The sequence below is a fragment of the Battus philenor genome, unplaced genomic scaffold, assembly GCF_028537555.1.
Source record: "Battus philenor isolate CCGP_79_NKW_IND1 unplaced genomic scaffold, ilBatPhil1.0.hap1 SCAF_1, whole genome shotgun sequence".
Taxonomy (NCBI): Eukaryota; Metazoa; Arthropoda; class Insecta; order Lepidoptera; family Papilionidae; genus Battus; species Battus philenor.
The window spans coordinates 8,888,730-8,912,629 of record NW_027181661.1 but is presented as its reverse complement, the minus strand read 5'-3'; the positions used below and the strand labels follow the sequence as shown (position 1 = coordinate 8,912,629).

At 34.0% G+C, this 23,900-nt stretch overlaps 1 protein-coding gene across 3 annotated transcripts; it reads right to left on the bottom strand.

The window, feature by feature from the left end:
- Positions 1-515: 515 nt before the first annotated feature.
- RhoGAP15B (RhoGAP_ARAP and RA_ARAPs domain-containing protein RhoGAP15B) lies at positions 516-23,730 on the bottom strand. Of its 3 annotated transcripts, none has more exons than XM_068776211.1 (11): positions 22,082-23,730; positions 21,012-21,210; positions 18,842-18,959; positions 9,535-9,656; positions 8,461-8,584; positions 4,455-4,667; positions 3,851-4,041; positions 2,660-2,905; positions 1,914-2,273; positions 1,626-1,750; positions 516-1,495 (listed from the first exon to the last, which is right to left on the bottom strand). In XM_068776211.1, the coding sequence occupies exons 1-11, from the start codon at positions 23,581-23,583 to the stop codon at positions 1,363-1,365; spliced, it is 3,333 nt and encodes a 1,110-aa protein (XP_068632312.1). In that variant the 5' UTR covers positions 23,584-23,730; the 3' UTR covers positions 516-1,362. The 3 variants fall into 3 exon arrangements, with proteins under 3 accessions (XP_068632312.1, XP_068632320.1, XP_068632327.1); XM_068776219.1 differs by having other exon boundaries at positions 18,848-18,959; XM_068776226.1 differs by lacking the exon at positions 516-1,495 and having other exon boundaries at positions 1,632-1,750; positions 2,014-2,273.
- Between the last annotated feature and the right edge of the window lie 170 nt (positions 23,731-23,900).

Genomic DNA, 23,900 nt, shown 5'->3' with positions numbered 1-23,900 from the left:
AGCAGTCTTGCGAATGGTTATAACAAATTTAAAGTCTGCGATTCTATGAGGAATCAAGCAGACTACATATAACTCTCTACAACAAATATTTATAACTACAAACGTTATATACAATACCATGTAACATTTTTATATAACTATAAAATATCCCAAATTAAAATTCATCGGATCTATAAAAATACATGTTTAACATAATTAAAAATATTATTTTACTGAGATTTTGGACGCGGATAACTTTGAAAACTGATTGCGTAATTTGTAAAAGTAATACCTGGATATTTAATTATTTTATACAGTTATGAATAACGTGATCTGTGTGAAAAAAATTATATTCAAAGAGCGCGACAAAAATAACTGTAATGCATAAAACTGTAGCTTAAAAACACCACAATAACAGACGATAAACATTTTAAATTCAAACACTTAACCTATCGATATATATATATATATATATATATATATATATATGTAGTTTGGTATTATTTACAATAGTTAATTACATTATCTGGCAAGCAAATAAATACATTGCGTTGAAGATGATCGCGATCTGTACAAAAAAAAAGACATTTGATAAAGTAAAGGAACTTTTGAATAATACGAACTAAGTAGCACCGAGTCAGACTTAGAACGATGAATATTTTTCTTTTAACTCCAGTAATTTGCTAACTCCGTAAGTGAGAACATTACAGTAAATGTTTCTAGTATTTTTTTTTTTCAAATTTAGCTAAGCTAGTTTTGGACGATTGATTTTGAAGCGCATCGCTATAAATAATAGTTAGTATTGATATGGTAACACAATTCAAATATGCATAATAGACATATATGGCATTAATATTAATTTTATTTACATATATTTTAACCTTACCCTAGGGAAGAATACATTATTAAGGTGTTACATGCAATATTATTGAATAGGATATTTCGATCACAAATTTCATGTATTATATATCAATATTTCAACGTAACAACATCGAGTAAGCAACACATATATCCTTGTCATGACTCTTGGTCAAGATCAAAAGTCTGTAGTAGATTCCCGCCTTCTAGAATGTTTGCAGCACGCTCGCCTATTTCCAGTGCACGCGAGTTGATTCACTGTCCGCTGTACGTCGTACATCCAAAATCTCCGCGTTAAAGACTTCAGACTCCAGATGGTGTCTTTAATCTTAAGATTTCTTATGACTCGGGGGCATTCCAATTAGTGAATTTAGGCATGAATTTCTCTTAATAATAAATACATTAATTGTAACATTAAGAAATAACACCGATTAATTATCTTTCGTCAATGAAGAAATCTTGATTGAATTACACAAAAAATGTAGTTTGTAATAATTGTGACTGTGCCAGCCTCTGTTGTAAGACTTATGTAATGACAAGTCGGGGAGTTGGCAGGATGTTGGAATATTCAGCGAATGTCATAGCAGCAGTCCACTTGAGCTGGTCCTCCGTAACAGCTCCCGCGATGGTGCAACCAAACCACGGACGATCTTTGCTTCTAGAACCAGATACAAATATGTTTTTAAAATTCATATCTTTCTCAAGTATCATTTATTATATTCTTTACTACATGCATCATTTTATGTTGATATTTATTTGATTAAGAAATTGATTATTCACAAAGTTACCTTTTCTGTTTGTTATTTCTCGGTATAAAGGTGATAGCCCATCGACATTGCGGGTTTCTTTTAGGTTCATGGCCTATGTACCAGATAATATCCTTAATATTCCACTCTTCGATCTTATGAGAACCCTAAAACAGAATATATAACTATATTTTCTAATATGTTCAATTATTTGTTAGACTACCATTAGCTGAAAATATAAAAATCCTGAATTATTTAAATTGAATTTCTATATTCTTATCTATAAATAGAGTAATGTTCTGTAGCGCTGTTAAAGACATAATTTCTTACTTGTTTATCCTTGAAATAGCATAGTTTACTTTTATTAAATTCGAACATATAAAGCTTGAAGGATTTAGAGGACTCATTAGCTAAACGTAGTTCACCGCACACGGGAGCCGTAGAGTGTTTTAAAGCGTCCAACTGTTGTAGCATCGAATTCTCTCTCACTACCAAGTAGTTGTCTTTCCGGTCTTCTTCATCCCAATAACCCCAACGCAGTACGACGTCCAGCACAACCTCATCCAAGTGTACTATTCGACGCATCGAGTCATTACAGATGACCTCTTCTAACATTAGGAGATGGGATTCCATGTTGGCTTTTTCGCAAAGTTCGATGCAAACGTCCGCACTGGTCTTGTTTGGTGTAAGCTAGAAGAATATTAATAATTTATAAATGTTATTTCCAAACATTCATAATTACCTATATCGTATTTCAAAATGTAAAACAGAAATACAGTTTATTGAATGTTCAGTTACACAAATCGACTTAGCAATACACTGTTTACACAGCACAGTCAAATAAAAATGTTTCAACTATTACACGGAAAGTGCAGTTAATCTATATAAATATTTCTGCTAATACTTTACAAAATCATCAATTTTTAATCTTTAGTTAAAACAATAAGAGATTCTTATAATGAGAAAATGAATGTAAATTAACATCAAATAACATCAAATAAAGTGTTGCTTAACGGAGAAGGTGGGAGAGTATAAGTTTGTTAACTATAGAGTAGTCTTACAAATGTGATACTAACAGTTACTTGGTAGCAGGTGGTGCGATTGTGCACATAGAGCCAGGCCCGCAGGTCACCGGCCGAGCGTGGCGCAGCTGGCGCGGCGGGCGTGGCGGAAGCCAACACTCGGGCAAGCACGCGGTAGACAGCCGCCTCACGACGCCGTTCTGCCTCCGTTGGCTGCCACACCGCCTCGTAACTCGCGATCAAATCACGCACCACGAGCACCTCCTTGCTTGACCAAGCCGTTTGCAAACTGTTGCTTGCCTGTCCCAATCATTTTATTAATCTTTAAATATCCGAGTGTCACTTTGTATTTAGAGTTTCACGTAATTTAATTTAATTTAAAACCTTTTACTATATACCAAAAAGAAAAACGTGGTGCCATAGTAACTTATAAAAAAGTAAAATGCGCAATCTTATCATCCAAGGCAATTTCTTTCACACAACCATAGTATAAATGGAAGGACAAGTAACGGGTAGGTAAAGTGTACATAAAAACATGTAAGTAAACAGTAAGTTAATGGACCGTCGTTTACAGAGGTCCGCAAAAAACTCAAGGTCCCCAGAGAGCGGTGGAGAGGCCTATGCGTATATCTTGGACGATGATGAATTAACCGGCAAGTAAAACGTTGGTTGCAGGTGAAGAGGCGACTTTGTCAAGGTCATCGGAAGACGCTGGACGCAGGCTTCTACCAGGTCGTATTGGAAATACAAGAGGAAGGCCTATGGACATACTACGGCTGAAATGATGATGACGCCATGTTTAAATTAGGTTGGGAAATAAAATTATAAATATCTATAATTATGTAATAAATTATCTGCTATCCCTACCGTCTTCGCGAACTAATGACCGTTCCCTCAAAATAACTTGCAAAGCTCGACTCAGCAGAACAAATATTCCTACCAAATTTCACGTGTATATACCCTTATGATTCCAGATGTACACATGTGGAAATCATTCAAATTAATATTACAGATAAACATAAATAGCGTGCGATAGTCAACACAATGTTGCAATAGCAAATACAACACGTACGATGTTTAAATGAGGTAACTATGAGCCGATCAATAGTTACATCGCTCCCCAAACCGCAACCTACATGATATTGTTGGTGTCCTAATAATTGACTGGCAAGCCGTTTTACCTAAATTGATGAACTTATTTTTGATCAGACAATTAAGTTGGCCCTGAAAAAAAAATGTACGTACCAAAGCCGAAGGCATGATGGTTGGCGACCACACGGAAGCAAGATTCTCGGCGTTCATCTTGTTTGCATGGGCCATGCTTTGTAGGAAATGAAGGTGTGCGAACAATTTGCGTGCTGTTTTACGTGCCACAATATTCAGTGAATTTAGTGTGCTTCGGTATTGCTGGTGACGGGCGGCTTCGTCGTTTATTTCTAAAAGAGGTGGAAAATGGAAAGTTTAAGAGCCTTTTCAAATTACAGTGATAAAATATGTGTGTATGTATGTTTCAAATTACAGTGGTAAAATATATGTACTCGTATAAAAAGAAATGGCATAGTCAGTTTCTCTTGCCTTTTAGAACGCTTTACGAAAAGTTAAATTTTCTTGGCTACGATTGCTTTATCGCGAACGAAGCTTTTGTATAGGTCCAACAGTGAGATGCCGTAAATGGGTGCCAGTAAAATTTTAGTTAATCATTATTGTACTTCTCGGAACTGAAGCTTGTAAGTTATTAAGTAGCTAGACAGAAATTAGACGTGTTCTTACATTTACTTAAAACAATAAATAATACTACAAGAGGTATAGCTGCTGCAACAATTTATCTAAGAAAAATAAAAATGCTTACCTAGGGCAGCGATAAGAACTTGGTGACATTCTTGTGGGATGAGTGCGACGGGCAAGTCTCGGAAGAAGCGCTTGAGGACACCAGCAACATCGTGCTCCGAGTGTTGCCCAGGAGTCAGCTGCACCGACCACGCGTCACGCCGGAATCTCGCCAACAACTCCGTTAACACTACGCTACTGCCCGCGCGACGGTAGATGCCCTCCGATAGGCTGCCTGCGTGAAAAATAACCATCTATAATATTTTTAACCCCTGAAGCTACTATTTAATATCATTTATTTACATTATCAGCGACAAAGAAAAGTAAGCAGTTCAACTAGTTTCTTTTTGGTGATAAGTGCAAAGACCGTCCGTTTTTAAACCATACACGTGACTACATTTCCACAACAAAAAATCGCAGATAATGTAAATAGTCAAAAGTGGAAGCGACGTAATAAAACATTTTTGATCGAAGAAAAAGTTTTTCAGTATTTTATAAGTAAAAATTAGAAATAAATAGATAAATAATCACTTTATATTGTTTACACTATAGTGATTTAACAATTATTACAAAAAAAAACAAAAGCAGAATTTCGTAATATTTCTTGTTTTTCTGTTGCAATGGATGATTTAAGAGCACAAAATATATTTTTGACGTTTATGGTCTTTCTGTAATATCATACGAGATCACAGTGTTGGTTCAAAGGTTTTGAGTCTAGGAATTTTAAAAAGAGGGTGGATTTTTGCAAGGTTTAATGAAATTCGAAAGAAAAATAGAATATACACCAAAAATTGATCAATAGATTGAAACAACACAATTATTTAGTCATTCAATAAATATTAATTCTCCCAATATTTTATAGAATAGTGTCCGACAACTTAGTCTTGATGTTGCACCTTCAGAATTTCATCTGTTAACATCTCTTCAAAAACTTTTGCCTAGATTTAGGTTGACATCAAGAGAGGACTATTATTTGTTTTTCAGTTATTTTCTCAGAAGCCTTCAATTAAAAAATTGAATACCAAAAAACTTTTTCATCTTAATTTATATATAATCAACACATTAATAGGTCTTCTATTGATGTGTCGGTTAGATAAAATAATGTTGATTTCTTGGGATTCATGTGATGAACGTATCTTCTTATCGGGAACAAATACAAAATTCGTTCCGTAACTATTACGAATTATCGTCATTTTAATGTGCATATTCATATTTTAAAAGACTTGGAAGTATTCGATAAAAAAAAAAAACTTAAATTTAATAGAAAAATAGCAATAGCAACAGTACAAGTCTAGTGTTATGCAATTTGCTAAGTTTATAATATAATTTAATATAATTTCAACAACATAACTTCTAGGTTTATATGAATATTTTAGCTTAATACTAAATAATACAAGTGCAAAACGATACGTGTAAAAGCAAAGGTAAATCATTTTATTATATACTTTATTTAAATGAATTTGAATTAACTGTTAACAACGCTTTGGGGTACTACATAATTTGTGACGTGGTATATATAAGCCAGCTGTCTTTAATTACGACTGCCCGCAATGCAGCGTTGGGGATGCCCGATTGAAATATTTAATTGCAATAAATAATAAGAAATCATATAATTAAGTAAAATTATAATAAATTACAACATATTGCATTATCGTTCAAGCGGTCCATAAGACAGGAAACTGATAGAACGTAACCCTCTGTATTCGGAAAATTAAAATTAAAATAAAACGGGTTCGAGAAGTGCCGATAAAAATTAAATTTTATACACATATTGCTATAAATATATCGTGTAGGTTTTGACTAGTCATTGTGTTTTGCATGTGACGCGAAAAAAGTAAAACTGGATGGAACAAGTATTCAAAATCCAAAATCCAAAAAAATCGATACATATCGACCATCCCCATTCAACGTTAAACCGCTGTATACTTTTATCGTTTTGAAACTATTCAAAGCTATTATAATATGCAAAATGCTATACTTGAAATCTAGCCTATGTCAATCCAGTACACACTGATTAATGGACCAAAATATACAATTTCGTGATCAATAAAATATTAAAAAAAGCATTTCTCCTTTTTTGCTACAAGCAAAAGCAAATATCGGTAAAAATTTAAAAAGTGAATATAAATTTTGTGCACCGCAAAATTAATCTATAACAGCAAATATTGTATTTTTTATCCAATCTGTTAAATGTAATCTAATCGCGTTGTAAAAAGTGCGAGATCGTAAAATTTTATTCATTATTTAAAGTAGTATTCATAAGAAAAAATGTAAATGACGCTTCAAATATGCCTAGAATTAATAATGAATAAGCTTTAAATATATGCCTAGAACTTGGGTACAATTTTAAGCGATTAAAATAAGCTACTGGATTAGCGATATTACTTACAACTGTACTTAAATTTTCCTTATGTCGGGATCTGTAGTAATAAAACTAAAAGCAATCTTTTATTATTGTGAAATATTCTACATATTTGTTTTGCTATGTTTTTGGTATTGTGTAAATTTATTTTTTCTCTACCGGCCATCCATAGCTATACATATTATTGTAACTTCTTAAACTCCACAGTATTTAGAATAAACCTTTACATATTATTATATAATACGCTATTTTTATTTTAATACAATTATAATTATAAACAGAAACTCCTTATTATAAATAAACGTTGGTACGGATTTCTACTGTTGTGGGTTATGGCTGAAAATATTGAGAATCAGCCTCTTCTTTTCTGCTGCCGTTGATTATTAGAACAAAGCGAGCAAAAGGATGGAGGAGAGAAAAGAACAATTTGGAAAAGTTCTTTCCCCGGTTCCATTCCAGCTCGCCTTGCCTTTTCATCCGTACGGAAGCGCGAATAAGGCGCCCTAAGGTAGAAAACAATTGGAAACTTCAATTTTTTATATCGTTAGCTTAAATTGTGTACAATAGCTCGCCTGTATTGATAGCGACGATGTCTTAACCGTTAGGCAAGTTTATGGTGCCCACTTTGGGGGTAACCAGAGATGGTTAACACTCAAGTTAGGACCAATAAAAAGCGTTACCGTCTTTGCTTCCATAAGTGTAATCGCAGAGATGGAGGTTGTCAGCATTGCTATGAAAGCCACTTCTTTCTACCGTCGGTTAAGTGGTGGAATCGCGCTTAGGGGAAGAACATCCGCCAAAGTCGAATTTGGGCGCAAAATCAAATACCAATTTGATAGCAAGGGGGCAGAGAAGACACAAGGGGGCGACTTTGACTATTGAATAATCGCCTTATTTTAGCAGTTAGAACAATCCGTGGCTCACACATTCCGGCCGTTCTTAACAGTATAGGGAATTATTCCCCTGAGAATAAGGCTTCGCGGGTTACTGGTAATGACGGGGCTATGGATAGGTGCGAAAATGGTCGCCCGTTTTATACAACATAAAAAATTCAAACATTGTATTTTTGAGTCGGCGGAAGTCCAAAATAATCCGGAAAAGTGAGCACGCGAACTCATAACGCACATGTGAAAGATAAGAATTTTTTTTAATTAGTACTTGAGGGAAGACGACATAAAACCTAAATTAAAGTTCAGAACAACTAGACACATAACAGTCGTCCATTTTATGTTTAGTTTTTCAATTATTTTCAAGTTAATTTTTAAAAAAACATTACTTAAACTTCCAACAATATAGACATGGATTAATACACGTGTGAACTTCCCTATAATTTTTATAAAAGGACTTAGAATTTCAATAAGATTATAAAATAAATAACTAGTCGACAAAACTTACTCACTATGGCTGGATTCATTTGATTTATAAGATATCCTCACTAGTTATTATTCAATACATTCACTGTAATTAATAAAGAAAAATATAAAGACATGATCTTAAAATTAATTGCCGGCGACTCCTATACACTAGTTTACTAAAGTATTTGTTGCTATGAGACTACTCCTTATTTGTTGCTATGAGAAACATTTCCTCAGTTCTCATTAGAAAACTATTATACACAAAGTACATGGTTATTACAAGTATTCGGACGTGAACATGACCAACTTACCATGTGCGTATATAAAGCTGATACACTTGTCAACGATGGTAGGAACGTCTTCTTTCGTTAGCTGCTGATGATGAAGGTGTGCACCGTTGTTGTGTGCCGCTAGCTTTATCATATACTTCCAGCCCTAAAACAAAATATAAATAACTCAAGAACCGAATTTAGTTAATTATTAGATCTTTTCTCGTTTTTGGATGAAAAAACTACATAAAAAATGTTTGCAATTCAAAATACGGATATATTATTCGTTATGGTCGTTTAAGCCAGGATACGCTCACTGCAAGGCATAGGCCCCCCTCAAAGATATCTATGCAAGGATTTACTATAATCGCGACGCATGGCAGGCGGATTGGCGATCGCAGTGTGTTATTATGATACTCAGAAGACGCTGCTACCCAATCTCTGAAAACTTGTTTGTAAACAGTGGCAATCTTTTATAATTAAGGCACAGAGTATGAATTATATAAGAAGATATAGGGATGGGTGAATCCCAGGAATGGAACCTGCAACCTATGATCGCAAGCCTCAGTCCTCTACCGCCGCTCATGATGTCATATTAAAATACAATAATACAAAGTATATATTATTTTCTAAAATTAATACAAGCCGGTGGATTCGCCATTGATAGATAAGTCACTAGATGCCGGCAGCTCAAGACAAGGGATGAAACGATACAAGTAATTACTCGATACCTTCAGATACCAATACTTTTTGTATCGATACTTTAGAACGGGGTATTAAGTAGGTATTGGTAAAATTACTCGTATATACCGTATACTTAAACGCATCGTAGTTCTGATTTTGTGTGGTATTTTAGTAACAAGCCCGAAAATATCTGTTAGGATATTTTAATAAAATCGATCGTTGCAAGTAAGCGACGATACTTTATGACAAATTATACATCAAGTAAAAGTATCGATATTTAAGTAGTATCGTTTCATCTCTACGGAAGACTGGTCAACGTCTGATCTTTGTGGGAAGCTTATGACTTACAGAAGGCGTCTATTAGCTGACATGATGATGAATGTGTAATTTACATACTTGCACTGATAAACTAAAATATCTCGTAATACCTACCTCAAGTTCTTTCTCATGAGGAAATCTTAAATAAACCGTTGTAACAGGGCAGTCTAATAGTAGATTTGGACTATCGTCGCTCGGACAGGAAAGCTTCGTCTCGTCATCCGCTTCTTGAGTAACTATTGACAATAAACATGCATCTTAAAACTTATTCAGCATCAAACGACCTCAAGACTTAAAATGGTTTGTCTCATTTGCACAATTTTATCAACAATAACATTTATCAACCTTTAAGGAAGTAATGTTTTCTTTAATTATATTTGGCAGCGAACAAGGTATCTACGTGGTACCTTTTAAAACGATCTCTTAGTAGAAAACATGTGGCATTTATATTTACACACAGTTTGAATAAAATTTTAACTATACAATTAAGTTATATGTTGGTAGGTTTTGGTAAATTATTTGTTAATTGTGTAGTGTTAGGTTAAAAAAGTAAAAGCTTTAAAGCTTTAAATGTATAATAGCAGCTCATTTATCTGCAAAAAGATTTTTCACCTATTTCCAATCAACCCTTATTTATTGTACAATACAAAGTCTGCAGGGATAGATAGTAAATAATAATTAATTTTAATATATAGTATTTCCAATCTTCACAGCGCCCTTTCTCATTACATTATATTATTTATTATTTCTGACACCATAAACTTTAGGATAGGGTGACATTTGACAGCAAATGAGCTATCCATTCACCCCTTTAAAGCTTTCACATCTTTAACCAATCAACCTGTATTACTTTGTTAGTAGCGATGATTATCGCAGTTATTAATTTCATATCTAATGATCATTTTAAACATCAAAGTTGTTTTCTTACCAAAGGTCGATGTTTTCATGATCAATATGCGTATGCGCATATATACCAGTAGAATTTCAATTTTGTTGACGACGAATTGAAAGAAGTTATTACGTAAGCAATGCAATTCAAATGTGAGTCAAATGTAAGGAACGTTACTTTGAAATTCAATTGGATACTCGGTAAACATTGGATTAAGTTACAGGCAAAAGATATACGACGCGAAGAACAGACGTGCGAGTCCGTGGCGCATATTACATATGTTCTATGAAATTAATATTTATTACTTGCGTTCACTCGCTGCTAAATCCTTTCCGAGGACTTAAATATCGAAGACAATATCTTTCACATGAATAGTTGTATACGATTTATTAAATTTGAAAATAAACGGGTTGACAGATGTTTGAATAAGTAAATGTACTTGTGGCCCGGCGCACTTACTCGCAAATCTGTTATCTCAATTTAAATCTATCAATTATTTAAAATCGCCGCGCAAGTTCGCAGTGATCCAAACGGTTTTAAATTTTGCCCGTAGCCGAACGAACCGCCATATTGGATTCGAAACGGCTACGAGTGTGATGTGTTTAAAATCACTTTTATTTTATTTACTTTATTGGACATTATCAGTGTTTAGTTTCAATTGAATAGCTACTAACGTATCGCTTGTCCGCACAGAAAAAAGCAAGTGAAAATTACGATTTTATAAAAGAACACGTATTAAATAGAGGTATCCCCGCCGATTAGAACGTCGCCATTATGTAGCAGTCATTTTACAAAACTTGCCAGAGATACCTATGCGATTCATTTAAACATTTAGGCCAGACTAAAATAAAAAGGAATAAACTCCGTGGATAACCATAGAATATAAATGTCATTAAATGATGCAAGTAGTTTGCTTTATTAATTGTAAAGTATATATTTGAATTCGAATGAAAATTTTAAAAGAATAATCGATAATGGCAATTATGAAAGGCCTAACATTAAAGGGCGTGGACCAGCCAAACCTAGAGGTAGGTTGCGCAGAAAAATTTGCCAGGCGACTTTAGCGCGCATGTCACAGCTGCGCCTTAATCTGCAGCGCAATGGAAATTATGCGCATGCTAATTTAGCAATGATTTTAGTAACGAATGTTTTTTGAAAACGGAACAAGGACCGCCATGACAGCTTTATAGCATAATAAATATTATTACAATAGACCTGGTACGTGTTAAAGTAATAACTGAATATAATGTCAAAATACACAAGTTTTTTTTTTATATTTAAAATAAAGTCAAACTTTAAAATAACCGTTATACAAAACGCTAAGCTTTAGAGAATTTAGTCATTCATTTGAGAGATTTTTTATTCATGTGTATAATTCGCTTTAGAAAAAATCACTGGGCCTTCTGCGCATGCGCTCTTTAAAATTTATGGTTTGAGAAAATATAGTTTGAGAATATTAAATATTCCGCAAAGCATCACTCGAAATATAATTTTACAGCGAAAATTGCATACACAAAGCTAATACATACCTTAGAAAAGTGCCTTGAAAGTGTTTGATGAATATTGAAATACGTCACTACAGAAGGAGAATCTTCATTATTGAACGGATAGAACTGAGTATAATAAATTATAAATTTAAACAGTATCAAGAGCAAGGCCAACTATATTTAGGCCTTTAAAGAAGTGAGGACGGAATATGGGGGGTACAGAACATAAAATATGAAGGGAAAAATATAAAAATTATTTAGACGTAAAAAGAAATATTGCAGCTAATAACAACCCTGCGAAAATAAAAATTAAACCATTTGTCGTGAGACATGAAAAGGATCACTTTTATATAAAAAATAAAACGGCTGGAAAAAATCTCGAAACGATAGGATTTCTCCATACTAAAAAACAACTTTTGCTTGAGGAGGTGCTGTATGACCAGATATAACAACATACTCGCGTTCTATCAGACTGCAGCAGTGATAAGGATTTAACACGGAGACGATTTATTACACCTGCGTCTAGACGCCCGAGTGAGCTGTAACTGAAAACCCAGACTCCAGGAGCTCCCTAGGGTTAGACGGGATGACGCGCGGCGGGCGCCCCACCCTCCCGCGCCATGCGTGTTGCAACTGCACCTCGCCCGTCGCGATAACACTAAAATCAATAATGCTGTCAACGCCCAACCGGGACCCGCCCAGACAGAATAAACTAGACTTGGATTCAGTACAAAATTACAAATATTTAAAATAATTTATTCAAATTCAAAATATCATTATTTAAGTAGATATTTACACGTACTTTTAATTCGTCAACTATTTTAACATTATAAGTAATGAGCCACCACCGGCTCGGAATGCTGATCTGATAAAAAGAGCCGACTCAGAAACTCAACAGTTGTTCTTCACAATTCGATCAACGACAAATTCGTGGAAGCTATAATAACATTTTTTTTATAACATACTTTAAATTGTAGATTTAAAAATAATAAAAGGAAGGTCAAAAATCACTTTATTACACTATATATATCTTTTTCAAATATTCCAAGGCATATAAAATTATCTGATATGCATTTAATTGCAACAAGACAGACGAGGGTCTGGAATATCGTAATAAGATTCAACGGTAAAAGATAATGTTCCATATTTATTAGTAATTAAAAGTGGAGAACCGCAAAAGTACTTTTTAAAAAATAAAGAACTTTTTAAGACATATAAAGTCGCAGGCAGTCAATTCCCATGAATCAGTCCTTATTACGATAAACTCTATTAAGCAAAAAAGGTGTTTTGCAAACTTATTTTGAAGAATAGTAGTAAGCAGATTATTTAAATGAAAAAATATGTTAAAATTTATAAAAAAACTGGCGAAGATCAATTCGAGTCTAGACATCCTACCTTAGTAGGATGTCTAAACTCGAATTGTTTAAAAAAAATGTTAAATTTAGTGAAGTTGTAGAAACCCATTTCGCCGGGACTCGGTATTGATTTTTTTTCCATTTACGTACTAGATTTGCGTCGTTGAACTACGCAGGTCTCCTGGACCAAACCAGGTCAGAGCTAGCTTGATCAATATATTTAAAAATAGAAATGAGGTCCGACCACGTTCTTTGTTCAGTGCGAATATGAAATTAAAAACATTTTCAATACAAATTTACTAATATTTTAAACGCAATATGTTATACTATTATAAGTACTAACCTAATATATCATATAAACGTAATACATAACGTAATTATTTGTTTGGTTTAGTTTCTTCTTTTGACAAAACATAATCATTTGCTTGATGATGGTTATCTAATTCTACGACGTCATTCTCCATATGATACTTAATAAATCTTACTGGACTTGAGTAACCGCATGGTTATGCAAAAAAAGCAATGCAAATAGAATGCGAACTGCACCCCAGCGTAAGCACCTAGACCTTCCACAAAGAAATCTACGTGACACAAAAAAGTATCTAAAATTACGTTAAAAATTACACTTGTAAATCGGAGAAATAAAGCCGATTTAAAAAAATAATAAGAGATTGTCCTGATCTATCTAAAATAATGTTTAATATTCAAGGCCCTTTGATATTACACCAAAATGTGTCCCTAATACTCGTATATTACTTAACTATAGGCATAATATGTTTGTACTTATATTGTGTAAACGAGCAATATATATCTGTAAGCATATAGCGTTGAACCTTTTCGACCACCGTTTCTTCAGCGAGAGGGTTACGCCTTCAATTTTTCAGGCAAAGTCTATAAATTGGCTAGAATAATTTTTATGTTTTCTATAAAATTTTATAAAAACATTTTTTTGGAACTCATTTATAAATATTTGTATATTTTATAAATTAATTAAAAACTTCTAATTGGTTCTTAGTTTAACTACACTATTGATCCTGCCCGCGAACTCTATACAAGCGAAGCTATCACAGAGGTCTATTACAGCTTTGTCTGTCATAGAGTTTGCGGATCTGGAATTCGCGAGATAGAACAATACTTTTGCTTTCCCCTCCCGCTCATTACATTACTATTGTTCTGACGCGCCTATGTGACTTTGTATTTGTTTTGTTCTTCCCCTCGGTTTATAAAGTTTTGTTTTTTCTTCTGTCAATGTTGTGCTGTTCGCGTTTTATTCGGACTTGAATGGGTGGTACTGGCGGTTGTTCGTCACTACCTGATTTTGCGTTGCCACGTTTGAATCTCGGAGTTGGTGCGTAGAGTGGAGAGAACTACGGTATATCTTTACATAATTCCCAATAGCTGCTAATATTCCATGTAAATAAATAAAAAAGAAAAGTGATCACTGTAGAGATTTAAAAAAAATTACGGTTAAATGAATCTATTGCCGATCAAAACGTTGGTCCATTGATCCTAACCCAGGTAACAGGTACTGTTATCCAAAAAACAGTAGAGATAGAAGTTTTACTTTAATTTATAGTTAACGTAAAGACGTTGACATATACAGACATGAAATGCAAATTAATAATTTTTTCTGACAGTATAGACATTTAGGCAGTATTGTCATCACACATTTGTACGACGGCGACTCTAATTAATGTTCTACTCGTTGCGACCTCAATGCATGCCTTCAACTCTTCGCGGGTGGGATTTCACAAAATAGCCGAACACTACGCGGCGAAAGTTATATGCCTACCTAATTTCAAGTCTCTATGCCTTATGGCACCAGAGATATAGTGATGAGGCAGTGTATAGATGAAAATCTGCTTTACGTGTCGATTAGCGATTCCTTTGTTTGTTACTAAATAACAAAGTAAGTTAAAGCTACTCCTCAGACCAAGTGAATCACATGCAAAGAAAATTATGACATTGATATTAAATATTATATGCAGTTCATACTAAACTTAATATCTAAATAGTATATTGCGGATGCCTTGCATTTAATTTCTTTTTTTTTCAAATCTATTATTTTTTAAAACCATCGTTGCTGCTGCCGGCATAACGCCTAATATGACATCGAGGTCCTCTTTCTGTTAGGGTGTTTGCAAAGAGTTATTAAAAAGGGTTTTATAGTGCTGGTTAATTAATACACAATAGCAGTGAATAAATTTTTGTTGGTTTAGCTTAAACTGCTGCCCAAGTGGCATTTACAGATTCTGCAGATTTAAGGGAGCAGAGCGGAGAGAGCGTTTATCCTAAAACCTCTTTTAAGGTAGCGACGATTGCGGGCTCTTACGGCCCTAATTACTGCAATTTCACCGGATTGACGCCACCGGCATGGGACTTGGCCTATCCCTTGGAACCATCTCCTGTCGATAATACTCATTTAGCATTCCGACTAAAGGGCGCCCGAGAAGGCCGAATCTCGACTTGGTTTCTGTTATTATTATATACTATATTATTTGGCGTTAGAGCTGGCAAAAGGGGCGGAAAAACTCCAGCAACATTTCAGTTGAGCATTATGGGGGGTAGGCGCGATCCCTATTATATACGTGCCGGTGAAGCCGGTTGGTTTTCGAACGGCTCTGAAGAGATTTGCACGATGCCTGTCTTGAGGTCGTTGTGTCATCTGGAGACTTACGTTTCGGTCACAGGACAGCGTGGCGTCGAATGTGCAGCAGAATCAAAGTAACGGATCGTTGTGCGTTTTAAGTACTAGGCAGTCGTTCAAGTTTCTGAAGAATCAAGAATTAAATTTCAATTTGAATTTAAGAATCTGTTTTATGTGCCTTGGAGATTGTAAATAACATGCGCATATGCATTCGCGAAGCACGAGTCTGTGTATCGATAAACAGGTTCAGACCTGTTTTTATAAATATATAGCTTTATCACCTATAAAGCTGTTATGAGTAACAGCTTTATAGAGTGTCTCTTTATTTGACAGTGAAATTATACTCCAGCTGTTTAGTAACGATCGAGAACTCGGCTTCCTTTATTCGCGCATTAACGTCTCGTTTGCGTTCTAGTGTTGTTTGTCATTCAGGACAACACCTACGGGATTTCAGAATCTTCTAGAAGCATTATGGTATGATTTGATATCCGAGATGGTATCATACTATCTTTTGTTCTGTATTTCGACGTTGCGTTCTCTAGCTTCCCCTTAATTGGAAGCACCCATAGCCGTATACTTCCGATCTACTTCGAGAAATTCTTGACAATATATTTTATATGTATTTGTGAGGGCACCGATGGCGGTTTTCGCTTCATTTTTGGATGTCATAAAATGAATAGTAGCGTCGTTAGACATCGACTTATCTGTATTCGAGATGAATTCTTAAGGTTTTCAATGTTACACCAAAGTAATCGTCTAGCTCGCTTGATGCAATGAAGGAAACGTGTACTTTAATTCTTTTTGGTCTCGGATACCAGAGTCTACCGCAAGCCCTGTAGTGCTATGCAGTTTAAAATGCGCAGCACGGGGGACACAAGATGCCTCCTTACTATCGCTGTGCTATCGTGATGGCTCGGGACTACGTCGATGCACCGTGCAGCTATCTATAACCATTTCCTATAATTTATCTAAACGGCACGAGGGCTGTTCCGGCAAAGTCTCGTTAAATATTCAACCGGTGAGTCATACTTGAATTAGACTATCATAAAATAAACACTTTGGCACCGCAGTGCGCTTGTGTACACAAGAGACTGTAATCGGTCCGAAGGGATGCCCTATAACAGAAGATGCGCACGCGCCTGTAGCTAAATAACTAAGTTTTGCTGTTCCCCCCGCATGTCACAAGAGCCATGTGGTCACAATCGACCGATGTGCTGAATTCCAGTTGATTTGTACATATGCCATCCTCCAAAATCAATCTAGGGCTCTCTACTATCTGCCTCAAAAGAGTGCTTAAGCCTTTTGTTACCAGCGCCGGAGTTAGCCGGCGTTCATTGTACGACCCGTGTGTACCAGCGCCGGAGATAGCCGGCATCCACCTTGTAATGTGGGCTTATGTGTAGATCCCTGTTTTAAGATTTGTCAGAGCCAAATAAATTATTAAGATTTATCCTAAATTCTATTTTTAATTATTATAACAGTAAAATCTTTAAATATGTAACACAAATGAGTAAATTCGAACATCAGCTTACCGCCATGCAATATACACAATTCGCGGCGCACATGCCCGGTTCAGTAGGTTCATTTCGGCGGAACTGTGGTAAGGAAAGGGTTAAGTATCCCAGACATATCGCCTGGACGGCAGAAGACCCTAGGAAAACTGGGTGATTGACAGTTTTTCCAGGTCTTACTATTACTTCGCAAAGTAGAGAACACTCAAAATTGTATTTTGAATTAAAGGATGTCATTAATGAAAGATATATTTAATTCTAAGTCGAGCTCTTCTTACAAAGTTTTCATGGCACGCAAGTGATCTATTTAATTGATCCGAAATGAGAGATCAATCACCGTGTCAATATGATCCTAGTGGAAGTATATTTAATTTATGCAGTCATTTTATGTTAGAGAAGAGCCATTGCCAAAGGGCCATATTATTATATTAAATATTATTATTTGGTTTCCGACTTCCAATTTCAATTTTTTTTTCTCTAAATTCCGACTTCTAGTCAATGAGAGAACTTTGTTTTTATCATTAAGAATTTTTTGTAGTCCTCACAGGTATATGTAACTTGCTATATATTTGCTAACTTTTAATAATTTAAAATCAATGATTCGATTTGCATCGTTTTTTATTACACAATGTAATTGTACGATATACTTCGCGTTAAATAACACGATATTTGAAACCAGTGTGTTAGTTTATAAAAACAAAGTGACGCTATATGTTGCAATTGTGAATGACAAAGTGCGTACAGGAAATCAGCATTTTTATCTATGTGAGGATAATACACTCGCAATTTATTTACACATTTATATAGCAGCAATAACTTACATACGACAAAAATATGTGTACGACTCGGTTCATTGTAGGAGAAGAGCAATCACGTGGACATCCACCTCGGCACACAGTTCTGACGTCAAATCGTTGTTGCAAATTGTGTTGTCAGTAAGAACTTATTTAAAAATTACCAGATAAAAGACCAAATAGTAATCTTAAATTTGTTCCAGTTTAGATTGAATTTCTATGAGACATAACTTAGTAAAATACATCCCTCACTCCTGTACAACGCGATTGGTTATACATGTAGAAGCTTTAAAAAGTGAATGTAAAGCATATTTGCTGTTAATTAATATATGGTATACCCTAATATATATAAAAATCAATAGTTTCAGAAATAATAAATAACGTAATTATGATAAAGTGAGAAAGAGCGTTTTCGAAATTGTATATATATATTTTCTAATTGTATATATTTTCGAAATTCTCCATATTAAAATTAATTATTATTTACATGTCCCTGCAGACTTTGTACTGCAAGAAATTATTGACTTGTCGTATTCCAATATAAAATAATGTAACATATTTTAAAGGGACCACTTTACACGGGTCGATTGGAAATCTGAGTGGATTGATTGTAAAAGTTTTAAGTAAATTTGCTGATAATGAGCTTTACATTTACCTCTTTATACAACTTTGTATAAATAAGAACAGTTCAAAGTAATGTTACTGTTACTACTGCATTAACACGTAAATAATACTCACCCACACATCTCGTCTTTCTTAAGTCTATGCAGCACGTGCCCGAGCCAGTACAGCTATACATCAAATTGCGTCGTATCAACATCAACCAAGCTCCACGCCACTCGCCGCTAACGCCTTCCTATCGGCAACACGGAGACCGTTATGATATAGTGAACGAAGTGTTGCTATCATACCCTTGCCAATAAAAGCTAGGTAATCTGATCTCAATAAATATTCATCATCATTATGTCAGCCGATAGACGCACTTTGCAAGGTCTTAGGACCTTGTCTTGCGTTCCCAGCATCCTTGACTATTTTATTGGTCCAACTAGCGGAAGAACTATCGCCTCAACTGACTCGTAGTCGATACTCGAGAACCTTTCGGCACAATGTCCGGCGACCATGCACGGATACCGAGTCGTTACTATCGATAAAGTGTATTTTTATTTGTCCATTCGAAAAATACCTCCTTGTATCCGTTTAAAGAAAAGAACTTTGTTTTTATTACTACGAGAACAGATTAAAAGTCCTACGAGTTTTATTGTGGGCTAATTTTTGATATCTATTAGTATAACACACTTTTAAAAATTATATTGTCGTAACAAGTCAATTTCTATTACTTTCTAAGGTAAAAATAACAAAGAAAAGGTTCATATTGCGTCTTAGGATCTTTATGACTAACGTATGTATCACTTAAAAGAACGGAAACTAGCACTTAAATATGTGTGTCCGTTTATAAAGTGGCTCATGAATGTGAGGGAAATAAGCAAAATATAATACATTCGCCGATATCAAAAAAGCCAGCAGTAGAAGAAAACACTTGATTAGCTATTTCAAATTTATAATAAATCTTAAAATGAAATTTGATAAAATTGCAAAAAATTTTGAATTACTTTCGTGTTTTTAAATATTTAAAAAAAATAATAGACTATTTTTTCTTTTAAAACCAATAAGTTGTCTTAATATTGTATTAAATAGCAACCGAATTACCTCATTCCGCAAATTACAGATGATTAATCATTCCTACAGTGAACAATACACACACATCTATTCCTTGTTGGTAATTTATAGGTTATCGTTGCAGTTAGTAACTACGAGATGTCATTGGTGAAGTATTATATAATTAGAATTCGCATTAAGGCCTTTTATATTATTGTCATTGATCCTTTAACAATGGGGATGACATGCATATAAAAAGTATGTAACTAGTATATACATTCTTTTAGCCAGTCGTTATACTTTATTGTCGAGTTTCTATTTTATTAAAAAAACAATAATGAATATCTATTGCGGGATAATATCGAAATAAAATAAAATGTTGAATTTGTTGAATTACAACAAAATCTATCCTTCTACTACTATAGATAGATAAAAATTAGTCTTATACAGTCTAAAAGTAGATTTATTTTGTTTTAAAACAAATCATTTTACTTCATCTCTGTGCAGCATCAGCAATGAGCATACAATTTTTTATATTATTTTTTTTTTCTAAATTCAATATAAAATTACTTTCAATAAGGTGTTGTTATAGGTTATGATTATTGCAACTTTTAAAGAAAGAGATATGAGGCTAACTTGTAGATAAAAGAAATACAATGATAAGCACACACATCCATTAACTAATCAAAACATGTCACAACGTTTTAGTATTTATCTAATAAAATTATCACCATAAACCCAACAAAGAAACATCAAAATTTATTAATAACATTGTATATGCATTTTACTGTGAGGTGGTTTCTTCTTTTTATATATTGAAGTCAGATACCAATAAATAACTATCAAAACGCAATAAATACAGAATTTTAAATAAATAAAACACAAAAATATTATGGGCACAACAAAAAACAAAAGCAGTGCATTATATTTTTACCTATCAAAATAAATTATTTTAAGCACTGCAATTATAAACTTATCAGTACTAATTTTCTTATTATAACAATCGCAATAACAGCTATGGAATTGCAAAAATACTACTGTCACTAAAAAACAACATTAATAAACAGTTTGAAATAAAAATCTTAAGATAATTGTTATTTCTAGGGGAAAATAGTAATCTTATAAATATAATTGGTTAAAAAATATGATGTTCTATTCGACACTATAACAAAGATTATTATGCTTAAAAATCTTATAGGCAAACATTATAAAGAAACTATTATCCTAAAATCTTAATACGAAATGAACTTACCTTAAGATAACACCAGCCGCATCTTGTGAAATCTGCCAGGTATTTATTTGGAAATGCTATAGTAAGATGCTCAGCAATTTTTTGGGCCCAATTACGTCTTTCTGCTGCACTTGAACAGCTAAAAAGTATTTTCCGTAGGCTATTACGTGCTCCGCATGTCATAATTGATAGCTCAAAGCTATAAGAGCCATTACTTGCACTGAAAACAAAAACTTAAAATAATAAATTGTTAAAATGTGCATCAATACACATAACAATAAATAACAATTGACAGCTAAATTTAATTTTAAACAATATTTAATGAGAGTATGATATAAATTGCTGATTTTCCTAAAAGATGATATTTTTTAATTTCACACTGGTATCTACTGTAAAGATTAAGACTTGTAACTAAAAGTATCTATTAATATAAAGATTAGAAAGTGGTAACTCTATCATTGGTTGGCACATTTTTCATTTAATATTAATTATGTCTTAAAAATTTTATCATCAATATCTAATGGATTCAGGCATTATTTTGTGGAAGTCCATCCTAAGTAAGAAAAGGACCAATATATAGCTACTTCCGCCAATGCAGTAGTAGTCATGATATAAAATGCACCGCCCGCCAGCCCGCTGATAAATGTTGCAAACAATACAATTACAAAACTATCACCGTTAAATCACTTAACACATGTTTCACCCCACTACGGGCAACCTCAGGAATCACACCGTTTAGTGCCAAACACAAACTCTGTGTTTATTGCACGATTACTACCGCATTGGCAGAAGTAGCTATATATTGGTGCTTTTCTTATTTATCATCAATGTTCATCATCATCAGCTGAAAGATGCCCACAGTATGGCTTAGAAATCCAAAGGTAACTACAATAACTGGCCTTGCGCTGCCTGCATCCAGTGACTTCCCATGACTAGCTGTGTTTGGTCCATCTAATGAGGGGCCTACCTATTCCTCATCTACGGCCTTATTAATCTTAGTTTATTAATGTAATTAATTAAAAATATTTGTAAAAAGAAACATATTCAATAATAAATTTGTAAATATATGAAAAAAATTAAATCTTACTTACCTTGATGAAAGCGGTAAGACTATTTGTAGTGAATTGACATGATTTAATGTATATGCTCCTTTAAGAATAGACTTTGTTGAATCAGCATAACAAAGCAGTTTTTGATCAGCTAATGTGCAGTACAAAGATTGTGAGTTTTTGAATAGATCCTCCACTACCCTTGGCACAGTCTTTATAAGAATTCCACTATAGTATGGTGCTTGTGAATTTGCCATTTCAGGCCTTTCAACTACTGCAACCTTTTGAACAGGCTGTTTACTTGTTTTTCTACTATCCAATTTCAACATATGAGAAAACTTTTGCATAACAGAATTAGATTTTGCTTCTTCGGTTTGTTTGTTTTCTGTTGTGCTACCAATAAACCAATTAGAATTTTTGTCCTTTTCAGGCTCTTTCTGTAAAGAAGTAGAGGCAGATGTACCTGGAGAGTCTTCAGGAAAAAGACTGTCAGATCTTTCAGGTGGAGTTGGCGGATTGAAATAATCATTCTCCATCATATCATAAGTTTCTTCATTACTTTCCGTTGAGACTATTGTACCATATGTGTCACCAATAAGAAATGATTCCAACAACAAAAGCTCATTGCTAACACCATCATATTTGGGCATTGCTTTTGCTGTATTCAGGGGATCAAATTCAAGAATGGTACTTTTACTAGGTCTCTCCATATTTACATTTTCAGACATATTCTTCTGTGAGGGTAACAGCCAATTTTCATACAGAGAATTATGCCTCATAAATTCCATTGTATTTTCAGATTTTTTCTGCCTTCCAATCTTATCAGGTGCTGATCTAACACTGACTAAACTATTCTGCCTTGAAGGTCTGGGAGTGTCATATGTCTCTGATTCAAAGTTTATACTTGGGTTAGATGTACCCAGATCTTGGTTACTATCGTAAGAAAAGTTACTTACACTATCTGTAGCACAATCAGAGTTATTTGAGAAAAGAGACAAGTCATCTAACTGGGAGGAGTTTAAGTGTAATGATACAAAGTTATTATTTTCTAATGGATGATCATCGTCATATATCTTTTGTTTCAGCAGAGGAGAATGGAACTGTATATTATCAAATAAACTAACATCTAATGCTGGCATAGAAACACATCTTGGAGTCTCACTATCATCATTGTCATCTTTTTTTGACTGTTTTTGTTTCAATCCTGTCAATTTAGATGTTTCTATCACAGTTTTGGTGAGAGTATTGCGTACCGCTCTTGATGTTGTAAGTGTTTTTTCAAGTGTTTTATTTACAAGCTTGGATCCATCCTGAAGAGATTTCTCAAATTTTTCGTTGGCTGATTTTGCAGAGTTAGTTACTTTCAAAGCAACATCTTCTGTTATATGCTTTGAAACAGTGCCTATGGAACGAAGTATATCTAAAGTAGAGGCACGATCATGAGATCCAGGAACTTTTGTTCGAGGTAATGGTACAGGTTTTTTAACTTTTTCTATTTGGGGCATAAACGCACTGCGAGGTTTAGGCACTGGAGGCGTATCCATTAGGATAGGTGCACTATTTTAAAGTTTGAAAACACGTTTGAAAATCAGTTGAACATTAAATCCCTACTTTATTCAAATAAACTTTTGGGTGAGTCATTTGAGATGCACTTGGTATATTTACCAGATTATAACATATCCGTTTTAATTTTGTACTTAAGGAGGAAAAAACTACTAAGAATTAAGTTAAAATTAAATTATAAAAAGCACTTTTAAGCCCAAAAAACTAAAACAATACTGAAATAATGAAGGAACGAAAATTGACAAACTATTTGTACTATTTGAGTGTTGCTACAAATGATCTAAATTGCATATAATTT

Bases quoted from the DNA above. Each gene is read 5' to 3' on its own strand.
- RhoGAP15B (XM_068776211.1), bottom strand. From the start codon at position 23,583: ATGGATACGCCTCCAGTGCCTAAACCTCGCAGTGCGTTTATGCCCCAA. The intron at 4,042-4,454 runs GTAAGCATTTTT...CACCTCTTTTAG, and splicing joins AGTTCTTATCGCTGCCCTAG to AAATAAACGACGAAGCCGCC. The intron at 1,496-1,625 runs GTAACTTTGTGA...ATCTGGTTCTAG, and splicing joins AGAAATAACAAACAGAAAAG to AAGCAAAGATCGTCCGTGGT.